Source organism: Schistocerca gregaria, chromosome 1, assembly GCF_023897955.1.
Source record: "Schistocerca gregaria isolate iqSchGreg1 chromosome 1, iqSchGreg1.2, whole genome shotgun sequence".
NCBI classification, from domain to species: Eukaryota; Metazoa; Arthropoda; class Insecta; order Orthoptera; family Acrididae; genus Schistocerca; species Schistocerca gregaria.
Window position 1 is genome coordinate 651,777,696 of NC_064920.1, and position 23,832 is coordinate 651,801,527.

Genomic DNA, 23,832 nt, shown 5'->3' on the forward strand with positions numbered 1-23,832 from the left:
ATCAATAAAAGTGTGCATCCCAAAAGAATAATAACTTGGCAGAAATTCATTCATTTTATCAAATACTTATTGTACTGTAGCAAACTTGTTATTTTCCCTCCGCTTATCTCGCGTCCCTGTGTCAACAAATCTTACTGTTTTAGTAAGCTGAAAGAATCTAGTTCTACTCATAGTAGCAGTATAAACAAACCTTCCTGAAGTGTTGGACAATAAATTGGGAATAGGTGACTTACTATCGCCCTACTTCCCCATAATAATAAGTAAACCTATACATGCCATGAATTCAAGTCTGTCTGTTTTGGGTAAAATATGTCTCAATGGTGCTTTAGTGGTATGTTTCATTATGATGTTAACAATTTCAGGAGAAAAAATCTTTTCAGATGTTTCTCTTATTGTTCCTACTTCGCCTTCATTTCTTGTGCCTTCTTGTTCTTTCCCTATGTTTTGTGCTATTTGCCGTGTGATTTTAGGTGTGGACGCAAAAACTTTCCCAGAGGTTGTAAAACATTTCTCACTGGCGTCACCAGATGCGTCATCATCTGTTGCAGGTGCCCAGAGTTTGTCTTCAGAATCTGTTCGTACTCCATCACTGTCCACATTCCTCTTCAGTTTCACTCACCACTTCGTCACTATCACAGAAATTAATTCCAGAATCTGTAGATTCTTCTAGGATGTCTAATACTTCTCTCAGTAAGAGAGTGACGCTACATTTTCAGCCACGGTTGTCTCTAACACTGTACAAGACGGCACTGAATAAGAAGGAACAAGATACAGTCAGAAACCAAAGAGAAATTAATCATTATTAAGCTCATTGTTGCTACCAACACAGAAATTCAATACCCAGAGGGTCTACACTGCCGTTGTCAAGTCACATCTACTGCTAATGAGGTACACTTAACCGCAAACACCACTTGACACAAACTAACGGATTACGTTTAACTGAAATAAATTATGTATTTTTAAATCTGGTAGAGGAAATAATAAAAAACTATCTATATTTTAGGAGAATTTTAAAGTATAAAATACCAATCCAAATTACAATATTTACAAAAGGTGACCACAAAGTACCGCCCTCCCTCCCCTGTCCTTGACACTGTAAGGGTATGCACTTTAAAGCGCACTTATACTAGAGATTTTTTATATTTTTCTGGTCCGTGCTCCGACTTCTCGAAGTATGGACAGCAAAGAACAGACGGTAGAGGATATTTCTTTCACGGTATCGAAGATGAAGAAACGTTCATATCTTTTAAAGTATTCCTTTTAGAGACCATGTTTGCTACGAATGAGTGTTCCTGCCATATCCCTGAAAATCGAACATTCCTTCTGGGACACCCTGTATTTCGCAGATCTGCAGAAACGAAGTATGTTAATCTTAGAATGTTCCAGTGGTTCATGCGTCAGACAATACAGTAGAAATGATAAGTGAAAGCGAATGGATTTATCGACTGTTTCTGTAAACGATACGTCTTACAAACCAACAGAACATTGTTTATGTCAAGAGTACGAAAAAGGAATCTCACTGCAAGAAACTTTGGACTCAGACATCTAGTAAAATGTTATAAATGTGGTTATTTTGTTAGTCCAAACGATTTTTGACATCGACAGTGAATAATACATTTGAAAATGTAATCTTGTAATTTCCCAACATTAAAATCTCACAGCAATGTAAGTAGCATTAATAAAATTGCTGTAAATAATGTTAATTTTGTCAGCACTTACTTTTTGATGGGTCTAAGTTCATTTACCTGTCATCAAAACCTGGTTATCAAGAAGGTTAAAACATTCATGACACCAGCTATTACAACCAATACTTAGGCTGATTGTGTATGTATTAATCTTTCTTGTTTGCCAGAGTTTAGTACAGCCTCTTATTAGTACGATTATAAAAACATGGACTGACATTCTGTATAACGTGTCAGCAGACAATAATTTAATATATTTATGTTGATTTGAATCGCTAGATGATAATCCAAATTCACAACTAGTCGCGCAAATGCATAAAAGCTCCAGTATAAATGAGGTGACTGTAAATACGCTGATGGAAAAAAAATCGCAACACCAAAAATAATTAATGTAGAGTAATGAAATTTCGGGAATACATTTATCTAGGTAACGTATTTAAGTAACCAGCATCGCAAGATACAGGTTAATGTGAGAGGGAGATAAGCTATTGCAAATGTGAAATGCTGGTACGTTAATAACAGAGATAAGTATCAGAATGTTGAATGGTAGCTTGCAAACAAGCATTAATTGTGTTGTACAGGTGCCAAATGTCAGTTTGTGGAATGGAATTCCATACCTCTTGCCTGGGTGCGTTGGATAAGCACAAGAGTGTCATACAAAATCGCACCCCGGCCCATAAATCCAGGTGTGATTCCAGTGTTGGTTTCAGGCCCCTTAACTGGCGTCCTAACCAACACACGACCATCACTGCTCCTAAGTACCATGTTCAAATCTCTGTTGCATCATAAGAAGTGCTGTTGCATCATAAGAAGTGCTGATTTCCTTCCGTATCAGACGCATCATTTCACGTTACGTGTAATTACGTTAAACATCACAACATTTGTATTAAAATGATCTTAACCTTTAATGTTAATATGGTCCTTTACCGCGGGGAAAGAAAGCTGGAGACTCTTACACGACGAAAATAATTGCAATATGCTCTTCTTCACTCTTCCTTAGTATGCAGGGTGTAGTGAACTTTCCTAGGCCGATGTTCTGGCTGTATCATTATTGTGTAAGTCCGCAGCAGCTCGTGGTCTAGTGGCTAGCGTTGCTACCTCTGGATCATGGGGTCCCGGGTTCGATTCCCAGCCAAGTTGGGGATTTTATCTGCCGGAGGACTGGGTGTCTGTATTGTCCTCATCTATCATCAGCATCAACATTCGTGACGATGGCTAGATTGGATTGTGTAAAATGTGATCTGTGTCAAAATTGGGGCTTTGTACGGGAGCTGACGGCCGTGCAGTTGAGCGCCCATCAAACTAGTTACCATCATCATTATGAGCAACTTCAGAAGTCACTTCCTATTATTGTGTTGTGGAGTCGCAGTCTGGCAATATTTTCAGTGATTTCATATTCGACATTGACCGTAGATTAATTACAATATCCACTATTACAATTTCGACCTTTTAGTCATTTTCAAGTGATTATAAATGCTGAAAACAGCAGTAGTCATCATTAACAAAAAGATAAGTGTGTGGTGTTCGTTATTGACTTAAGCATAAGCACGAATTTAATTTCATGGTATTTATTGCATCTGTCACGTAACGACAAATGTAGACACAAGCCATAGAGGCTGTCGTCTTTCTTAAGTTTTTATTAGTGGTGACTACTTGAAAAGGATAGAAAGATTGAAACTACAACATTGAATACTGTAGCAAATGTACAGTCAATATCGAATAAGAAGTCATCCAAAAAACTGCCATGAACTTCAATAAAACGAATTCGACGACGTTTGTTGCTGTCTAACCTGAGATTCCAGTACGGCAGCAGTTAAATGTTGGCGAAAGTAGATACAACATAATGGCCAACGGCACAAACGAATCTGAAATTGTATCGTTCGACTATGTTGTCAAAAAACCAAAAAACATTAACCAACAGCTGTAGCCAGTGACTGGTAACGGCTCCTCACATTTAACTGCACAACAAAATATGTTTACACTGCAACCGAAAGCGAAGGATGAAACTAAAAATTACGAAAAATCTTTTCACTGTATCATTACGCGACTGCCAAAAATGTCCACGAAATGCCCAGGAGGCCGCGATCACCAGTTTGAGTGGCTCTGCCGGTTTCTAAGATTCACGAGAATCTTCTTCAGCCTCTTGATATCTTCCTGCCCACCGTTCCCTCTGAGTTGCTGATTACTTCTGCAATAAGAACAGTTTTCTCCCAAATATAAACGAGTAGCTGAGCTTCAAATGCATAGAACTTTCTATTGATATGATTCACTATGTGAGTGAACAAAAATGATATAGGAGCTATCTGAAAAGAATAAAGCGATTGTCTGGCTCACAATTAACAGACAACAATGACAAACGGTAATATGAAATTATTCCAGAATCAAACGATACCTGTTATATAGAGAGAATAGTGGCTATGTCACAAAGTTATGTAAGAACAACTTGTGTCCATTTGAAGGTATCAGAAAACGATTAGTAACAGAGAAGAATTGGAACAGACGCAGCGGAAACTCGGAAAGTCGCTTCACCAGAGCTGGCCACAGCTGAATGTGCCAGAGAGTAGATAAACAGAAGGTGAAACAGCTGCTGGAAACACGTAGGAAGAAAACGTCACCGGCGTGAAGGTATGTGAGTACCTCTGGGGACTTGCTATAGCGGGAGCTTTCTTACTTACTTTTATGAGACTGTAGAACCAGAAACTCTGCGCAGGTAACCTCGAGTGTCAGATGTTGGACCAGAAAGTTTAGAGAAGACCACTTCAACCACGTGCGTGGTAACATGAAGGACATTAATTCGTTTGCGAATTATTTATTGTCTTTCGAATTCGACTTCCTTTGTGACGGAGTCGATGACAACGTGCAAACCTGAGAGCAACTATGGAGAGAAAAATCACTGGATAAGACTTCACATTCTCTTTTATAACAAAATATGGCACGTGGGATAGTTGTTTAGCATTAGTATTATCACCAGATTATTCTTTCTTTAACTGCCTCACTTTTCAATTTTGTTCTTTGAATTTTTTCTTAGATTTATTAATGTTATCTAAATTGCTTAGTAAGTAACAGAAACATTTAAGACGTTGAGTTTATCTCAGATCAAAATCTCTTGACCAATGAAGGCTGCACTCTCAACACTGGCGACAATGTGTTACAGATTGTCAGAGTTAATCGGACGAAAAATAAAAGTTGCTTTCTGTTAAAAAATTGAATTGTATACTTAGAAATGGTTGAGTTTCAGTAGAACATTTCCAGGTCACTAAAAACTACGCATTCGTACCAGTGTTACAGAAACTACGTAATTACACTGAAGAGCCTAAGAAACTGGCACACCTGCGTAACATCGTGTAGAGCCGCCACGAGCACTCAGAAGTGACGCAACAAGACGTGGCATGGACTAGACTAATCTCTTAAGTAATGCTGTAGGAAAGTGACACCATGAATCCTGCAAGGCTGTCCATAAATCCATAAAGAGTATGAGAGGGTGTCGATCTCTTCAGAGCATCAAGTTGCAAGGCATCCCAGATATGCTCAATAATTTTCATGTCTGGGGCATTTGGTGGCCAGTGCAGTGTATTCTTGGAGCCACTCCGTAGCAGTTCAGGACGTGAGGAGTGTCGCATGATCCTGCCGGAATTGTCCAAGTCGGTGGGAATACACAATGGACATCAATGGATGCAGCTGATCGGGCAGGATGCTTATGTAGGCGTCACCTGTCAGAGTCGTATCACTGCATACACCTCACACTATTACATCAACTTGAACAGTTCCCTGCTGACACGCAGGGTCCATGGACTCATGAGGTTGTCGCCATGCCCGTACACGCCTATCGGATCGATACAATTTGAAACGAGACTTGTCCGACCAGGCAACACGCTTCCAGTCATCAATAGTCCAATGACGATGTTGAAGGGCCCAGACGAGGCATAAAGCTTTGCGTCGTGCAGTCATCAAGGATACACGAGTGGGCCTTCGGCTCCAAAAGCCCATATTGAGATGATTTTTCAATGATTGATTCGCAGTACTGAAATATGCAGCAATTTGCAGAAGGATTGCACTTGTGTGACTTTGACCGATTCTCGTCGTTGGTCCCGTTCTTGCAAGATCTTCTTCCAGCCACAGCAGTTTCGCAGATTTGATATTTTACCAGATTCCTGATATTCGCGGTACACTCCTGAAATGATCGTACGGGAAACTGACCATTTCATCGCTACTTCGGAGATGCTGTGACCCATCTATCGTGCGCCGACTGTAGATCCACGTCCAAACTCACTTAAATCTTAATAAACTGCCGTTGTAGCAGCAGTAACTGATCTAACAACTGCGCCAGACACTTGTTGTCTTATATATAGGTGTTGCCGACTGCAGCGCCGTATTTTGCCTGTTTAAATATCTCTGTATTTGAATAAGCATGTATATACCAGTTTCTTTGGCGCTTCAGTGTATAATAAATATAAAATACGAGAGATTCCCACATACCCTAGGATGTTGCCTCTCGTTAGCTCAGAGAAGTAAGGCAAGACTCGAATAAACTGCTTTCCGTTATTCATCTCCTAGTCTTTATAAAACTTTTGACGTAACGCATACGTAATACTTGAAATAGTCTCACTACAATGTTCAAAAAATTTCGGACTTGCAACTGGTCGTCGATTACAACGCTCTACGATATTTGGACTGGACATGTGCCATTCTTCATCAGGTCCGTCATCGAAGACTGAATAAGACTTTCCCCGTTCCGTAAGGCGCGTTCCACATGCGTTAACATCGTGGTGACAGACCGAGTACACTACCAGGTGTGCAGCGTCTTCACTGATGGAAAACTGTGGAACTCCGGATTCCTCAGGGTTGCACCTGCATCAGCCATCGACGTACACTGTCGTCTTTGAGTAGAGCAAATCGTGGAAATGGTGGGGTTTCCACGCATTATCCAGCTGGCAGCCTCTATCATGGTTCATCAGATTTTCCAGTACACATATTCACACGGATTATATTATAATGAAATTCGAAAGAGATTTTATTGAGGGCAAAATTATTGCTTTATCAAAGTCCTTTGAATGTCCAGCGGAGAAAAATTGTTCATCGATGGTAGACTTCCCTGGTTGCAAAAGTAGAGTGGAGCATCCATGTTCAGAGCAGCGTTCCTCCACGGTGGTCGTGTTCTGGGCAATTTAATCCATTACGGAACAGATACGCAAATTGCGACTTTTCATTGTCGTCAGCTGTTTCCAATGCATGAAAATTTGTGCCGGAGCGGGACTTCACCCTTATGCGGACCAGGCACCTTAAGCAACTTCAGCTATTGAGCTCCCCTCCATGATCGATCCAAACTTCGAAATGTCACATAGCCATAACGCTTATGTTCGCGCAGTTCCTGATTATTGCACAAGAAGAAAGATATTATTTCGTCACTGTGACCGATCGAGGCACAGATACATCGTAGAAGGTTACAATGTCTGTGTGTGTACTGTGTAATTTCTTCAAATGCATGGGTGCTTGAACTGTTGAATAGCATCATTTTGTTTATATATGACGAGGCCATAACGCACTTCATTTTGGATGAACGCCTTTTTTAAACACCTCCTCAGTTATCAGCTGCAATGTCTCCAATTACCCCTGCCGAATCATAAACCTGGATTACTGTATCGAAGAGGTGTATGCAGCTTGTGACGGGATCCAGGTTGTAAGTAGGCTCTTTAGGTTTTTTTATTGGTAACGCCGCCGCCACGTAGCGCTCTGTATGAAAATCACTGGCTGTGCCGTGTGCAGTCTGTGGCTGGTTTGCATTACTGTCTGCCATTGTAGTGTTGGGCTGTTGGCTGTTAACAGCGCGTAGCGTTGCGTAGTTGGAGGTGAGCCGCCAGCAGTGGTGGACGTGGGGAGAGAGATGGCGGAGTTTTGAAATTTCTAAGAATTGGTGTCATGGATTGATATATATATTATGACTATTAAGGTAAATACATTGTTTGTTCTCTATTAAAATCTTTCATTCTCTAACTATGCCTATCAGTAGTTAGTGCCTTCCGTAGTTTCAATCTTTTAGTTAGCTGGCAGTAGTGGTGCTCGCTGTATTGCAGTAGTTCGAGTAACGAAGATTTTTGTGAGGTAAGTGATTTGTGAAACGTATAGGTTTATGTTAGTCAGGGCCATTCTTTTGTAGGGATTTTTGAAAGTCAGATTGCGTTGCGCTAAAAATATTGTGAGTCAGTTTAAGCACAGTCGCGTATAATTTTTCTAAGGGGACGTTTCAAGGTATCAGTGAGCAGTTTCGATGTGCATCTTCAGATGTTCCCATACACGAATCTGCACATAGACAAAATACTTTTCAACTCATGTGATCACAATACATTCTGTTTACGGGTGGTACGTAATAACGTTCTTTACAACGTATTCTTAGACTGACTTTGTCTTGGTTTGATACTTCGAAATATTCCTCTCCACATTCGACGTTTGTCACAAATGTTTGTATTCTGAGAACTTCCATCGTAATGATATCAAATTCAATGATGGCCAGATTAATTCAAACTTTCGTCGGCTCAGTATTAAATGCTACACTGTAGGTAAGTAACTTATGATGCTTCAGAACTGAGCTATTTTATTACAGACAATTTTATATCTTGGTATTAAGTAAGTGAAGTAAGTGTTTTTTTTATATTTGAAAAGGCAGAGAGAGAGAGAGAGAGAGAGAGAGAGAGAGAGAGAGAGAGGAGAACACGCTGGCAGTAGGAAACCTTGCAGTCTCCGGCACTACGATGACTAATTATATTGATCTAAATCACAACAGTTATCATCTAGGAAAGAACCTACACCATGGGTTAAATGGAAAGGCTCTGATAAACTGAAGGCCATTATTAGAAGCTGGTTCATGAATACTAGTTATTTGTTTTATAGGTACCTAATTAACATGCCTCTTATCAATAAATGGAAGAGGAAAAATATTTTCTCATGAGTATTTTAAACGAATATCTTTCTTTGCACGGCCATCTTCCGCACTAGCTGTCGTAATCAGTTATTATTAACCTTACCGTGTTCTGCAAGTAAACCGTGTTTGATACCAGACGTAGTTCGTTATATTTAGAAAGCACCTTCTGTTGTCATACTGGAAATGTGGATACACAATACGTACAATAGCGTCAGACACGAAAAATTACCAAGAGTGAATGAGAAACAAAGTTTCCTTGAAACTCAATCTCCCCAAAAACGAGGAACAGCAGGTCGTTTCCAGATTATGTAGACAAGAGGCAAAGACACCGTAAGTAAAATGTATGCCAACTTTGAGAAAAGCATGTTTTTAATTTATAAGGACCAAAGTGTATAAACTTAGTGTGTATCAATGTTTCCAGAATAAAGCCAGAAGGTGTTATGTAAATGAAAGCGAAATATTCTTCAAGTGTATTAAAATTGCGGCGAAAAAACATTAACAATTGATTAAGATCAGTCATTTACACATATGGGAGTGGGTAAATAATAACGACTAGCTCATTAATTTCAGTAAACGAATACGGTTAAAGTGAAAAAGGCATCCAAGCTCATTTCATCTTACGAAAATTTACTTACCAGCAGAAAATGGTCCTATCAGAGAACAAAAAAACACGAAATTGCTCTGTTTAAAAGGCTTTGACTAAAAAGTGGATTACCAGCTGCCTTATCCTACCTTCCTCAGCACGTTCAAAAATTTTCCAGAAGATATTGGCGTGCTAACAGTTTCGCTCTCTTTTTAAGATGCAGCTCAGCTCTTACTCCCACACGCTTCCCTAGCTGCAACTCGCTCACACGCATTAGTCGAACGCTGTCGCCTACATGTCCGCACTTCCACTACCCATTCTCGAGCACTCATTCAGCCCAACTCATTATCTTACGTCTTTCTTTCCCTCTGCCACTGTCTTCTCTCACACAGCCGAAGTCCCCTTCGTTCTGTTCTACTACTAAGGCCTCCTCTCACTGTCACTGTCTCCCTCTTCTCCCTGTTACTGCTACTATCTCGTCCATTCCTTCCCACTGCTACTGTCTCTTCTCACTGTCGCTTTCTCTCTCTTCCTCGTTGTCATTGTCCTACACTCTGTCTCACTTTACCACTGCCTCTCACCCACCTCCACTTGCTGCTTCTCTTTATTCCTCTCCAACTGGCTCTGTCTCGTTCACTCTTTTCGTAGCACTGTTCAGTCACTGTCAGCTATTTTCCACTGCCACTGCGTCCCTCTCTTTCTCTCACACTGCCATTGTCTACTTCGCTCTTTTTACATCACAGCCTCTGTCTACCATTTTCCAACAACTGTTGCTTTCCCGTCTCTTTCCCACTCCCACTGCCTCCTTCTTTCTCAGTATAAAAAAGCGAGAATATATTCACATGCCAAAATATACTGGAAAATTTTAAAGGGTTGTGTGGAAGGTACAATGAGGAAACTGAAACCTCACTTTTCAGTCTGAATCCATAAGACAGCAGCATATTTGCCTATTTCGTGCTCCGATACTACAACAGGGAGTACCCAGAGTTTATGATAACTGAAACACTTTATAGCATATTTCTCCACACTAACTATATTTTCATCTCACCCCAGATTTATAGTGCGTATTTTACGTGCGCAAATAGGATGAACTTTAACCTCTGGATCCCTGAAACAGATTGAGATACCAAAAATATTTTTAAAGTTGTTCGAGATCTGAATCTTACGAACTCACTGAAAAAATTTCAGCCATTTTCTGTGCATCCCCGTTTGGGAAACTGTGGCTCGGTTTTGCTACCAAAAACCGCGTCTTTGGGGTTGTTTCTCGATAATCGATACAAATTTCTGAAAACTAGAAAATGGCATTTATAGATAAGAACATAGAGTTAGAGAATTAAACGTTGAAATTTGAGTAATATACTGAGGTTATTAATAATTTAGATTTCGCCTCACACCGGAATTTACGTGAGTACTTTATTTATACATATTTTGTAACTCTGAACCGCTGTATCTCGCAAACAGATAAAGATATCAATAAAATTTTCATGGTAGTTCGAGATGAATTTCTTAGGAACACTCGTAAAGATTATGTCGATTTTCTGCGTATCGCCGTCTCGGAATCCGCGGCTCGATTTCGGTGTGGAAAAATGGCAATGAAAAAAAAGAAAAAAAACGTTTTCTTGGGATCTCAAGAAAATTTTCGAATTTGTTCGAAATCGGGATCTTAAGGACTGTAACGTAAAAATTTTACTGAGTTACTGTCCATAGTCTTCCTGGAATCCGGGCCTCGAATGATACACAGAACTAAAAAAGATTTTTTAAACAGGAAGGCGGCACTACTATATAAATTGCCAGATAATATATCGTTAAAACTCGAACAATTAATTGCTCTTACTTATTATTTAGATTCCGACTCAACCGGTTTTGAGGTGCTTATTTTACGTATTGTAGTAGGGTAACAAATGAATCACTGTACCTCAGAAGCAGATAAAGGTATTAAGCAAATTTTCAAGGCTGTTCAAGAACAGAATCTTAGAAATGTATCGTAAAAATTTCAAGTGTTTTCTGTGCACAGCCGTCTCGGGATCCGCGGATGTTTTGGTTCAAAAATATGGCAAAAAAATATTTTTTGGGTTTTCTAAGCAAGCACTCACAAACTAATGCCGCCTCCAAACGCCCCTTAAGGCCCACCGTAGACACATCAAATGCAAGAAGAACCAACTGATTTGCTCCATTCTCCTAAACAGGATGAAGAGTGTACTATTCGTACTATAGGATAGTGCCCCTAAGATGATGCTTCTTTTCAATATACAAATTGTCCTCTAGACCAAGGGGTACTGAAAACATTTGACTGTACTTGTCCATCAACAATAGAACCCGAAGCATGAGCCTCGGAAGAGTCACGTTTTTATGCGCGACGTTTTGGAATATATCAAAACGCTCATGCTGTTGCCCGCGTACCGAGAAAATCTGCTACTTACTTAATTACAACAGCGATCATGGCTGGCATCCTTCTATACTATACAGACATTGCAGTCAAAAATCAGATAGTACTGACTTGGAAACTTTGTGCAAAGTAGCGTAGGGTCACGAATGTCTTAGTAATTTAATATTTTGTGGCATCAGATGGAATTGAGGATGTTACATTTTTTTGCCTTAATTACTTATTGTTCTTGTCTAAGATGTATAAGATCAACATGTATTGCTAAAAAGTGCTCTTGAACTCAGAGGAAATGTCTGACGATAAGTTATCTGCCATGAACAGTTGCAAGACCTCTTGTTCAAAGACTAATTACACCCAAGCATCCGCCACTGGGTATTCTTAAGGAGAGATAAAATACAGTAGTGCCATTTGTTAATATTCACATATCTGATAAGCAGAAGAAAATAAGAACCCACCATGTTGTAACTAACTTCTTCATTTTATCTGTAGTTCGCTATCAGGAGCTCGATTGCACAAATGATCAAGCATTATTTACTTCATTTCTACAGACGGACACGAGCTCTTCCAGCAATTGTATCATTTCTTGCCGTTTAATAGCAAGCAAGATGCAGAAGCACAGCCGACGATTACAGTACATAGCTGCAGTTACAGGTAAATGGGGTCCGCATTTTCTTTTGGAGATGATAAAAATTTATCTCAAAATTGGGATCAGAGTTGGTGATATTTTTTGCTCGGGCTACCATTATAGAAGACCTTAAGAAATGGTGCAACGTGTTGATAAAGATAGCGAGATGAAGGTATTATTCAGTACAACAGGATAATCTAAAATTACAAGACTTTTTTATTCCTACATGATGCACATAAAGTGCGTTAAATAAACTCTCCTTCTCCAGTACTACGTATTTCAGAAAATTACAGTTAATTACTCATTCGAGTTCAGTTAGAAAAACTGAATATAGTACCAATTAATTTAGTTCCGATGAATATGATTGCAAAACCTGGCTCTAGCATTTCACCGAAAGTCATTTAAACTAAATTATCAAAGCATTTGACAGTACACAAAAATTTTTGCTCTTTTAAAGTACAACATGTTCTGTACGGTTTTGTGGTTGTAATTAGCTACAGTTTGCAAGTCACTATCGTCTTTGTTGATTAGAACTTCTAGAATTCATTATCTTCGAGTGCCCAATCTTTGTTATTAATAGGGATAATACGATTAAAGTCTTTACTATCGTTAGTACCACCTCAACATTTGTTATTTAGTACGTTCCTGCTGGTGAACTTAAGATCAGAGCCTCAATTTATTCATTGTAGTCAACATGGCTTCTACATGATGTTTCTCAAGATGTAGGAAACATTTGATAGATTTCGAGTTTCCAAACGTTAATAAAAAATAAGTTATTTCAGTGCCTGTGTTGTTAAGAACAACGATGAAAATTTCTTTCGTATACCCATGCATAGCAGAAGAAGCATAGTATCGTTCTTCCTAACAACACAGGCACTGCAATATCGTATTTATCAGCCAATATCAGGCAGCGACTTTCAGCTAAAATATCCTCCCCTGCACGAGAATTAAATAAATTGTGTAGGGGTGAGGGCTGTGACGCAGGAGCGACTACGTTTGGAAGTTTGGATACCTCCGTGAGTCGAGCATGGATAGTCAAAGTGGTTATGACGACAGCTAGCGTAAAGCGGGAAATTCGGCAGAAATTTTCACTCTCGTCATTCCCTTCTACAATTTACTGTTGTTCGTATACGGAACTACGAATTCATTACACCTTCATAAAAAGCAGTTTTACGCCATAAAGAAAAACTGATGTAACAACGTAATTTAATGTCATGTTTATACTGCTGCTCTTTGGCATTGCAGTGATCATCATATATTAGTTGATGAAGATGAGTGAAATCAAGGATGAAAGGACTTCTGGAACAATTTTGTCGACGTCTATAGTATTATGGGTGAAGCACTCAACCATAAAGTCCACAGGATTGGGAAGGAGATCTACTGCTGTCTTAATTTATTGTCACAGAAAACCTCAACTAGTGTTGCTAGTTAGAGATTTGGACCCAAAATTACTAAGTCAAAACTATTCCGTAAATATAAATTTCTAATTTTCGGTCCAACTGCATTAAGGTGTTGCTAATGGTCTTCCAATTCTTCGAGCTTTAGCAGATGAAATGTCAACACGACTTATTTTTCTGAACACCATATGGATTAGACTGTGTTTGGAAGTAATTTATAGGAACACTACTCATTTTTGTTGGAAAGATTTAGAGCGCACAATCATAAATACCAAAATGAGTTCAGACTAAATTATCTGTTACTGAGAAAAAATATTGAAATTTTTTGATATTTTGGGTCAATATTTGATGTGATTATAATTTATCTTTTAGAAATCACTTCATTTTTCCGATTTGTTTTTCCTATTTCCTTATTTACTGTAGTGCATGCTGTTTTAATCTTTTTGCTGGAGGGTTTTTTCTTGACACTATATACATTTGGCTTGATGTTTACAATGCAACATCTCACGTGTTTTAACCCTGTTATCATTTGTGTTCCTTGATGCTAAGTGATGTCTTCTCAAACTTTTCTATGATGTTTTGATTCGACTAGTCACACAGGGTACATGAGCACTTAATTTATTTAAACAACTTAGTTTTTAGGGCAACAATTTTTGAAGCATGCACAATAAATTATAATTTCTTTGCAGTGAAGTGCGTTTTGGACATTGTACCAGTCTGTATTTCGTAAATACTTCAAATTCCTTCTCTTCGTTTTTGTTTTAGTTTTACAATGTTTTGATTTAATTCTTACACCCTGATATTAAACATCAGCAGTTGAGGGCTATTGTCTTAGAGAGTTTAAGCTGTGGCAACGTCACGACGGTGCAAATATAAAAAATTTATCAACACAAGCACTATTTGTTTTTACAATTCTTTTTGCAGATTGTATAAGACGAGGTCAGTCATATAAAGCGGTGAACGACTCAAGTTGTTTTTGTTGTTTTATTTTTATGGTCTTCAGCCCCAAGACTGGTTTGTTGCAGCTATTTAATTTAGTAAAAGTCTCTTCATTTCTACACAGATACTTCAATCTACACTCACGTGAACCTGCTTTCCATAGTCCAGGTTTGGTCTCCTGTATAACTTTACATCCCTTCCCCTTCCGCCACCCTCCCTGCTCAAAATTACGCAGTCACTCACACACATCACACTACAGTTCCATCCATTATTTCTTAATGCCTCAGGATGTGTACTATTAACTGATCCTTTCTTATACTCAGGTTGTGCCATAACTTTCTAATCCCAAGTTCCATTCAATTACCGCTTCGTAAATTACCCAGATGTACCCATCTAATCTTCAGCTTTTCTCTTTAATACGAGTTCAATTGTTTCCAGTCTCTAGTAACTTGTGCAGTTTGTCATCCACGTTCATTCTCATATAAAACTACACTCGCAACAAATATCTTCACGAAAGATTTACTAGCACTTATATTAGATGATGACATATTTCTAATTTGCAGGGAAGTTCTTTTTGCTGCCTACATTTTACATCCTCTTTAGTTCTGTCCTTTTCAGTTATTTCATTGACCAATAGAAACACCGGTCTACAGCTTTTAGTATCTCATTTCCCAATCTAATTGGACTGCATTCCAGTACTTTTGTTTTTCTTTTACTAACGTTCACCTTTCATCCTCTTTCCAAGACACTAATCATTTCCTTCCGCAGATCCTCATTTCCCAAACTAATTGGACTGCATTCCAGTACTTTTGTTTTTCTTTTACTAACGTTCACCTTTCATCCTCTTTCCAAGACACTAATCATTTCCTTCCGCAGATCCTCCAACAACCTTTGGCTCTCTCGCAATTACAGTGTCATCAGCAAGCCTCAAAGTATTTATTTCTTATCCTTAAACTTTAGCTCCTTCTCCAGATTTTTTACTGCTTGTTCTATATACGGAATGAATGAGATAGGGATGAGTAAGAGCTCTGTCTCCTTCTCTTCCCAGCAACTGCCTCAGTTTGATGTCCTTCTACTGTTGTTACTGTAATGTTGTCTTTGCACAAGTTGTAGATATCGTCTGGCTTTCTCTGTTTCATCTCTGATAATGCCACAATTTAAAAGTGTACCGTGTAGTCAACACTGCCAATACCTTTTTCAAAATCTGTAAATACTATAATAACAGATTTGTCTTTTCTCAGTCTATAGTGAAGATGAGTTGTAGAGGCAATATTGTCGCACAGCTAATCATATTTCTCCTTCCACAGCTCGTGGTCGTGCGATAGCGTTCTCGCTTCCCACGCCCGGGTTCCCGGGTTCGATTCCCGGCGGGGGTCAGGGATTTTCTCTGACTTGTGATGACTGGGTGTTGTGTGATGTCCTTAGGTTAGTTAGGTTTAAGTAGTTCTTAGTTCTAGGGGACTAATGACCATAGATGTTAAGGCCCATAGTGCTCAGAGCCATTTCAACCAATATTTCTCAGGAATACAAAATTAGGACCAACCACCTTCTCGGTTCTTCGATAGATTATTAAAATTAGTATTTTACAAACGTGATCTACTAAACAGTTGATTTGGTGATGCACACTGTTCTCAGCACTTGTCTTCTTTGCTATCCAGATTGTATTCTCTTATGCATAGTCTAAGTGTATTTCTCCTGTTCCATACATCCTGAATTTAAGGTGTAAAAGTTGTGCCAATGCTGGTTCTCCAAACGATAATAATAATACTGCGATGATGAAATCTATTCCAAATGTCTTACCACACTTAAATCTTTCAGTGGTTTCTCAAATTAGTCTTGTAGTATCACATCAACCATCTTGTCTTCATACACTTCCTATATCTGCAAGTTTTAAGGCTGCAGTTCGTCTAAACGAAGCAGCCGTTTATGGACTTTATTTGTTAATTGTCTAGTAATTTGGTGCAACAAGTTCTAAATTCATCTGCTTATCTTCATATGTTTTAGGCTCCAAAACCTTCGTTCATATTTTGTTCTTGTGATGGTATGGACCAGTTAGTCTTTCTTTAATGAGTATTCCATGGATCATATTCGTGGCAGCTCACCATGATGTAAAACGTGTCATTAAGTTCACAAATAAGATGCATTTTCTAATATATGGCTACATGATGGCCATTTACATAAATGGATTATTTGCTTCGATTTTAACTTACAACAAAATCTGACAAATGTACTCCATCAGATACAGACTGTCTACTCAGATATTCTTCAATAGAGTAATAGAGCTGTGAAGTAGAAGTTATTTCTGTTTTTAATAATTTTACTACCTGCCAGCATCACTAATGCACAACTGAGATAGTAAAATTTCTTATAGATGCATACTTTACTGCTTTTTCTGAAAGTTGTCAACTTGAAGACTTTCTTTTACCAAATGTTATATTTATGAGTTTTCTGTTATTTTCAAATAATAATTGATGCTTCACAAGAAATATTATAAAACAGTAAATGTGTGGTGTCGCTGTTATTAATACGCCTAATTTTTTAAACACTTGTCTACGTGAAATTTGAAGATGGATAGAGGTATTATTTGTGCAATATGTATTGTGCAATAACTTCTTATCCATATATGTAGAACTGTTCCATAAAATTGTTAGTATATGACATCAAAGAATGGAATAAACTGAGATAATTGACTGATGTTTCATCACTACAATCAGGAATTACACATAGACCAAATATACCTCACCTAAAGAAGTTCAGAAGGTCCATAATATGTGATTTTCAGTTAAAGTTCTGATCAATGTGCAAAAACACCAATTTCAAGCAACCACATTTAGATGCTTACTTTTTCACATCATTGATACATAGTTTTACATACTTATTTTCCACTGTCATTGATAATAACATATGATGCCTTGTACAGGACTTGAATGAACAGTAATTTCTCTGAGTGACAGAAAACTTAACAAGAACCAATCACTGATAATTTTTAATACTTCATTTTTACACCTTACGTTTTTGCAGCTCATTCAGACTTTATTACGATGCTTGCATCATCAGCAAAGAGGACGAATTCTGCTTCTTATTTGTAAGATTGAATGTTTTTCATAGATACCCAAGAACATGAGGGGCACATCCTGAAACCCGTGGAACACCAGTAGTAATTTCTTCACACTCAGAAGAAGGTTTATCATGAGAACTGCATATACTGTCTGAGTGAGCCTTTATGTCTTACCATTTAAATATGAAGTGGACCCTTATTCATTATACTCTTACAGGCATAAACGTTAAACATGTTTTCCAGGCTGATATCAGCATGTGTATATTTTAAGAAATCCATGACACTAATGCTGACGTGTATTATATTTTATTTAGCAACCTGTTTCAGCTCAAGACCATGTTAATTTTGCAATATGTCATACATATTGGAAAAATACAGTTCAAGATGCATAATTTAGTTCAAACAGTACAGCAAGAGAAGAAGTAGGTGCTGGTTGGTTTGAATGAAGACAATGAGCTGCCTGTACTCCTCCTGTACTGTTTGAATTTAATTTTGTGTCTTGTACTGCATTTTGGTAAGATGAATGGTGGCTATGTAATAACATTTTCACTATCACGAGCACGTTCTTCTACTGAAACCTATTGGGGAATAAAATGTAATAGACGTCAGAATTAGCGTAATGCCTTTATTGAAACATAAACGTTAAGTCTTTGTGAAATAGTATTGTGATGTGTTCAGTCAAATGCATTAGACAGATCATAAGATATTCCAGTAGGGGAAATCTTGTCATACAGATATTTTAAGACACGGTATGTGTAGAGGTAGAGTGAATGTACAGTGGAGAAACCATCTGGAATCCAAATTGCTACTGACTCAGCATCTTAGACACGCTCAACCAGTCTTAAATACGTTAGTTTTTTAAAAAAACTTTTGACAAGGAAGCTAGTAACGAAACCACCAATAGTCATTCACATTTTAAAGAAGAATGTAATAATGTCAGACTTTAGTCTGTCTGAAAAGATACTTTATGGAGGTACTGCATTTAATATTATGCTGATTAAAGTAGCTACTTTTATTGAAATGCTGTTAACCCCAAGAGAATTTTTACTTTCAAGTGATTTAATTATTTTCCTGGTTTCACTGAAAGAAGTCGAAATGCTCTTCAGTTGAATGATGAATATTTGTGGTATTGCAAGCTTTTTCTTTAGAACTGACCGTACAGAGCTCCTCAGTTACATTTATAAAGTGACTGTTAATCAGGTTTGCTATATGTTTGAAGTCCTGGAACTTTCAGTTAACGTCTTTAATTATAAGGTCATATTGTTCCGTAATAAACTTTCCTGTTTCCCTTCCTACTACACTTCGCATAGTCTTCGTTTTATTTTCAGTATTACTAATTTCTGGCATTAGATACAAGCATTCTGATTGTCTTATAACTCTTCCCAGTAAACAACAATACCTTATACAACATGAAAGTAGCTGCACACTTGTTTTTGACCTGACCATCACGTATAATTCTTACTTTCTATTACACAGTAGTTCAATGCTTTTTGTTATCCATTGTCTCTTCAATTGCTGACATATTTGGTATTAGCTGAGTAACCTTGCATTGCCTGGGTAGTTATTTATAACTGCGCCCGAGACTTCGTACACATGAATTTCATTTTTTACTTCTAAAGCGTATATGTATCAATATTTGAAGTGGTATGATTCCGTACACAAACTAAGAGCGTGGGAAAGAGCCATATAGACCAACCTGTGTGAAAATCAATCTACACTAAGGTCCTCGCCCACCGGGAATTGTACGCTTAAGTGAAATGGTAAATTGTTAGGAATACGCCGGAGTCAAGGTATATTAACTCTCTCGCCTGCACGACTACCCTAAAATCTCCGCTTCTATGATCTTATGTTGCAGAGAAAGTAACTTTAAGCATCTGTGAGTGAAGGACTCTCACGATCGTGATAAAACATGACTCTCTCAATCTAAATCATATCGCACCTCGCTTTCGGAACAAGCTACCAAAGAGCGAGTTAAAGACTGCAGCTGGTGTCACCTCACGATCGATCTTCATTGGTTTCTTCAGATTGCATAGCCCTCAGTCTTTTAGATATTCTGGTGTATTCAGGAAGACTCGACCGTTCTCTAGGCATTTTTAATGGTAAACAAAACTAAATAAAAATGTAATGAGTAGGTGCCCAAATCACAAAACAAACTTAATAAAACATCAACGTCATAAATTCGTTTTTGCTAGCAAAGAATACAAATAAAGTCAATCAAAAGAAGCAAAGCAATGTTGTCAAGTATTTAGTACAGAAAGTGAAATCAGTAAATCCTGTATCGTAACCAAGTAAATTCGCTGTTAGTTTGGATTTGTTAAGACAAGATTGCGGCGTTTAATTCTGTCAGTGACTTAAAGTTATGAAAAAATACATCTGTAACTGAGTTAAAAAACATTAAAATGACATTTGTTGGTTCTCTGGTTTACTACTAAACTAACAGGACCATCTGTTGGTTCTTTAGTGTACTACGCCATGATGAAAAAATGGTTCAAATGGCTCTGAGCACTATGAGACTTAACATCTGTGGTCATCAGTCCCCTAGAACTTAGAACTACTTAAAGCTAACGAACCTAAGGACATCACACACATCCATGTCCGAGGCAGGATTCGAACCTGCGACCGTAACAGTCGCGCGGTTTCGGACTGAGCGCCTCAACCGCGAGACCACCGCGGCCGGCTACGCCATGATGATTAAACATCCGAACTACTAATCTGAGCAGCTGGTTTTGGATGAAATTTCGATATCTTTTTTTCTGTGTTCCGATTGTGAAGAGATGAAGCCCGTATTTTGACCCAAGCTACGCTCTGGCTTGCTGCAGGATCCTAAAATCAACGTGATTCAATATTTCGTTAATGTAACTGTCCGCCATCCTCATTGCAGTGCTGCAGCTCCTGAGTCCCGCTGAAAAGTGATGCACGGCCCCAAATCGTTGTTCTGTATAGACGACCAAGCCCATGCACCGCCCATCACTGTTTCTGGCCTCCAGCACTAATTTGGTAGCGCCGCCCTTAGTAGAACATCAGCGGCAAAAATATATCGTAACTAGAGACTATTTTCAAACACTAGTGCGGGCCGCACGTAAGAACGTTCTGTTTTGATGTGGGGTATGGCTTCCACGTCCTGCCAAGCGGAAAACTATTGTCTCTATTAATCAAATTTCAAGTGCCTCTTTATAAAAACTGTTCCAAAACCGGAAGTGTTGTCAACTGTCGCAGTCTCGTCGAATTTCATTCGATGTCCATCGTTTAAGCAATCTTCTGCTAACGCCAATTTTTCTTGCTGTTGTAGCCTTATATAACGGCCACGTGGCACGCACCTGGCCTGAACTGTGCTACTAGAACAGCCGATATAAGTCTTTACCCAACTGACACGGAATTTTATTTATGCCAGGTTTCCTAAGCCTCATATCATCTTTCACAGAGCCGAGTAGTGCCCTCATCTTTGAAGGTACGCGGAACACACTCTTAGCGCTAAAATTTCTTTAAATTCTTCTAATCTTAAACGATATGCCCTCATCATAAGGAATAAAGGTCACAGATGTTGCTATTCATGCACCTCCAGGAAGGTCCAAACTCTGTAGGACTAAAAAAAGAGAAAAACAGCTATGAAATGTGTAAGAGAGGCGAGGTTCTTCGATTAAATTTCCTCTTCTCTGTTCATTTACATAGATAATAAGATTATTAGCTTTGTTTCTCCAGCCTCTAATGTTTCAGTATCCCAGCTAATGCGCCCCTTCCACAGCAACACATACAAGAATTTTCTCATGTGTCATTGTGCCCCCTTATTCTGTCGGCTAAAATATCTCTTAACCTTTCTTTTATCTTCGTAATCCTCGAGTATTTTCATCTATCAATAACGTCAAGTGGGACACCTCTACTTTGAGCTGTCTCTGAAGCCCACAGTAACCCTCTCAGTTCTCAGTTACTCGATTTACAGCTTTGTAAAGGCAGGGTTGATCATGCCGCCGAAGAGACTACATAAGGCTCACGTTTGTGTGCACAGTTACCGGTCCTAACGTGTCCAGGTCACGCCTTATACTGTATCTCACATTATTTCTGGACAGACTGTTATATCAATATACATTGGTTTCCTGTGAGTTGCCCTAGGATAAGCAATAATTAACAATTACAAATGAATAACCAAATTGGTTGCGCTACATATTTGCGCTAGAATACAATTTACGTGAAACGTCCATCTGGCGCATTTGTTTTTGCAATTTTCTTGCTATGATATACATTCTCAAGAATGTTTTTATTTTCATAGGCACAAGCGTTACACTGCATTGTGAACTACTTTCGTTCGGTCACAAATGGAATTTTCAGTGTGCACCACATGTTTTGATTTGCAACAAACGCAAACAAATACACAGACTACAAAGTATATGAGTGTCAAAGATGGCGCAATGCAAGGATACAAAGATACGGAATTTTTTTGGGAAAGAAATCGTAAATTACTGTTATGTTATTGTGAAAAGCGTTTGACATTAAATGTAGGGCATTACATACAGGCAGAAAAGATAAATACATGGGGTTTTGTGAATTATAGTACTACAATTTTATTTTATACAACGATAGAGATGTAAACGTGTGTAAGAAGTACGTGAAATCTTTATGTGCTACTTAAACATCGATGACCATAATACATCAAAATATATTAGTATTTAGTAGCATAATTAATGCTAATTATTGTAGGTATATACAATATTTAGAGATTGGTTACTTTATCTGTACACCATAACAACTGGCACAACTGTAACACGACTTTTGTCTTCGTGACTCGTTTCTTTTCGATCAAGTCGAAATCTCCTTTCTCGCAGTCGGCTGCTTCCTGTATGCATCTGTTGCTGGATGAGGGTCTTTATCTCCTAGCTCACGTAACAAGTCACTTTTATTATTCTGCCTAACATTGAACGAGATCTATAAATTTATCTTTCTTCAGTCGTTTCCTGTTACCTATTCCCGTACTGTAGTTGATTTTCCCTTCACATTGAACGAGCTCTATAAATTTATTTTTCTTCAGTCGTTTCCTGTTATCTATTCCCACGCTGCAGTTCATTTTCCCTTCTTTAAGTCCTCTAATTTAAATATGGCTACCTCACTAATTTCCATTTCAGTGATTTTTCTGTTTGTCCCGCTAATCGTACATGTCCATTGAAGAGTCTCACCATCCCTCCTCTACCCCATCGCATTCTCTCATGTGAAACTAGAATCTGCAGTCCTCACTTACTAATCCACAACAGCAGCCGCACTTAATGCCCATGACAGTATATGTATTAAAATACACTTGTGTTAAAGAATTTATGAACTTTAAACTAAACTTGAAAACGAGACGCAATGGAAACGAAGGAGCAATTGTTAAGTTTGTAACGGTAAATACTTTACCTCTTACTTTCTCTGATGTATAAATATGGAACTATTGTATATGAACAAATGGTATTCGATAAAATTTCGTTCAAATTGCAATAGGAATTCAGATCTCGTATTTGATAACGTACATTGTAACAAAACTATATCTACAGAGAAAATCATTCAGGTTATAAAAATATAATGTCTCCTTCTGTTAATGATATTAATGCAAATAAATCTTCAATGCTCTTACTACTATGTTTACCAAGGAAAGTATCCACGCTGATAGCAATGGACTGCACTCTGAATTTACCCTATAAAAACTGGAGCCCTTATACTAGTTAATATAGGGAACTTCCAATGATTTGCAGTGCACTTCCTTAAAGATTGCACTATCATCCAAATTCCCTTCCTGCTGATATATGGGGCATGAGTCATACAACACAATCTTTAGTAAGCAATCTGACAGTGCCACTATCACAATATTAAAAATAGTTTGTGTATACTGAGGACATAACGCGTCCTGTTGTATTTCCCTTAGCTAATCCCAAAATTACATTACTTTCTGTTGCACACTTGTTGCCCAGTACAATGTACTGGATTCTGTCCGAGGTTACATTCTTTAAGCGAAACTTACATTTGGTGATACTGACAGTATGGTACAATATCGGTCAGATATTTAGAAAGACTGGATCTATCAATTCACTTGCTTCTATTACTTGCTAGTATGTTGTGTTAGAGAAAAAGCGAGCATTTATTTCACCCTTCAGTGTGATGGGTCCATGCTCGCGTGTGTGTTGGAGTGAGTATGATTGCCATACCACCATTCTCTATTTCATAGATTAGGCAACATTCAATTATGCTATGTTACGGTACTTGGCGTAATTAATATACAGCATGTCT

At 38.2% G+C, this 23,832-nt stretch overlaps 1 protein-coding gene across 1 annotated transcript in view; it reads left to right on the forward strand.

The window, feature by feature from the left end:
- Positions 1 to 12,042: 12,042 nt before the first annotated feature.
- LOC126300409 (facilitated trehalose transporter Tret1-like) overlaps positions 12,043 to 23,832 on the forward strand; it is a 34,327-nt gene continuing 22,537 nt past the window's right edge. The window contains exon 1 of the mRNA XM_049991679.1: positions 12,043 to 12,215. Coding sequence (XP_049847636.1) covers positions 12,170 to 12,215 — 46 coding nt within the window. The 5' untranslated portion in view covers positions 12,043 to 12,169. The remainder of the gene's footprint in view (positions 12,216 to 23,832) is intronic.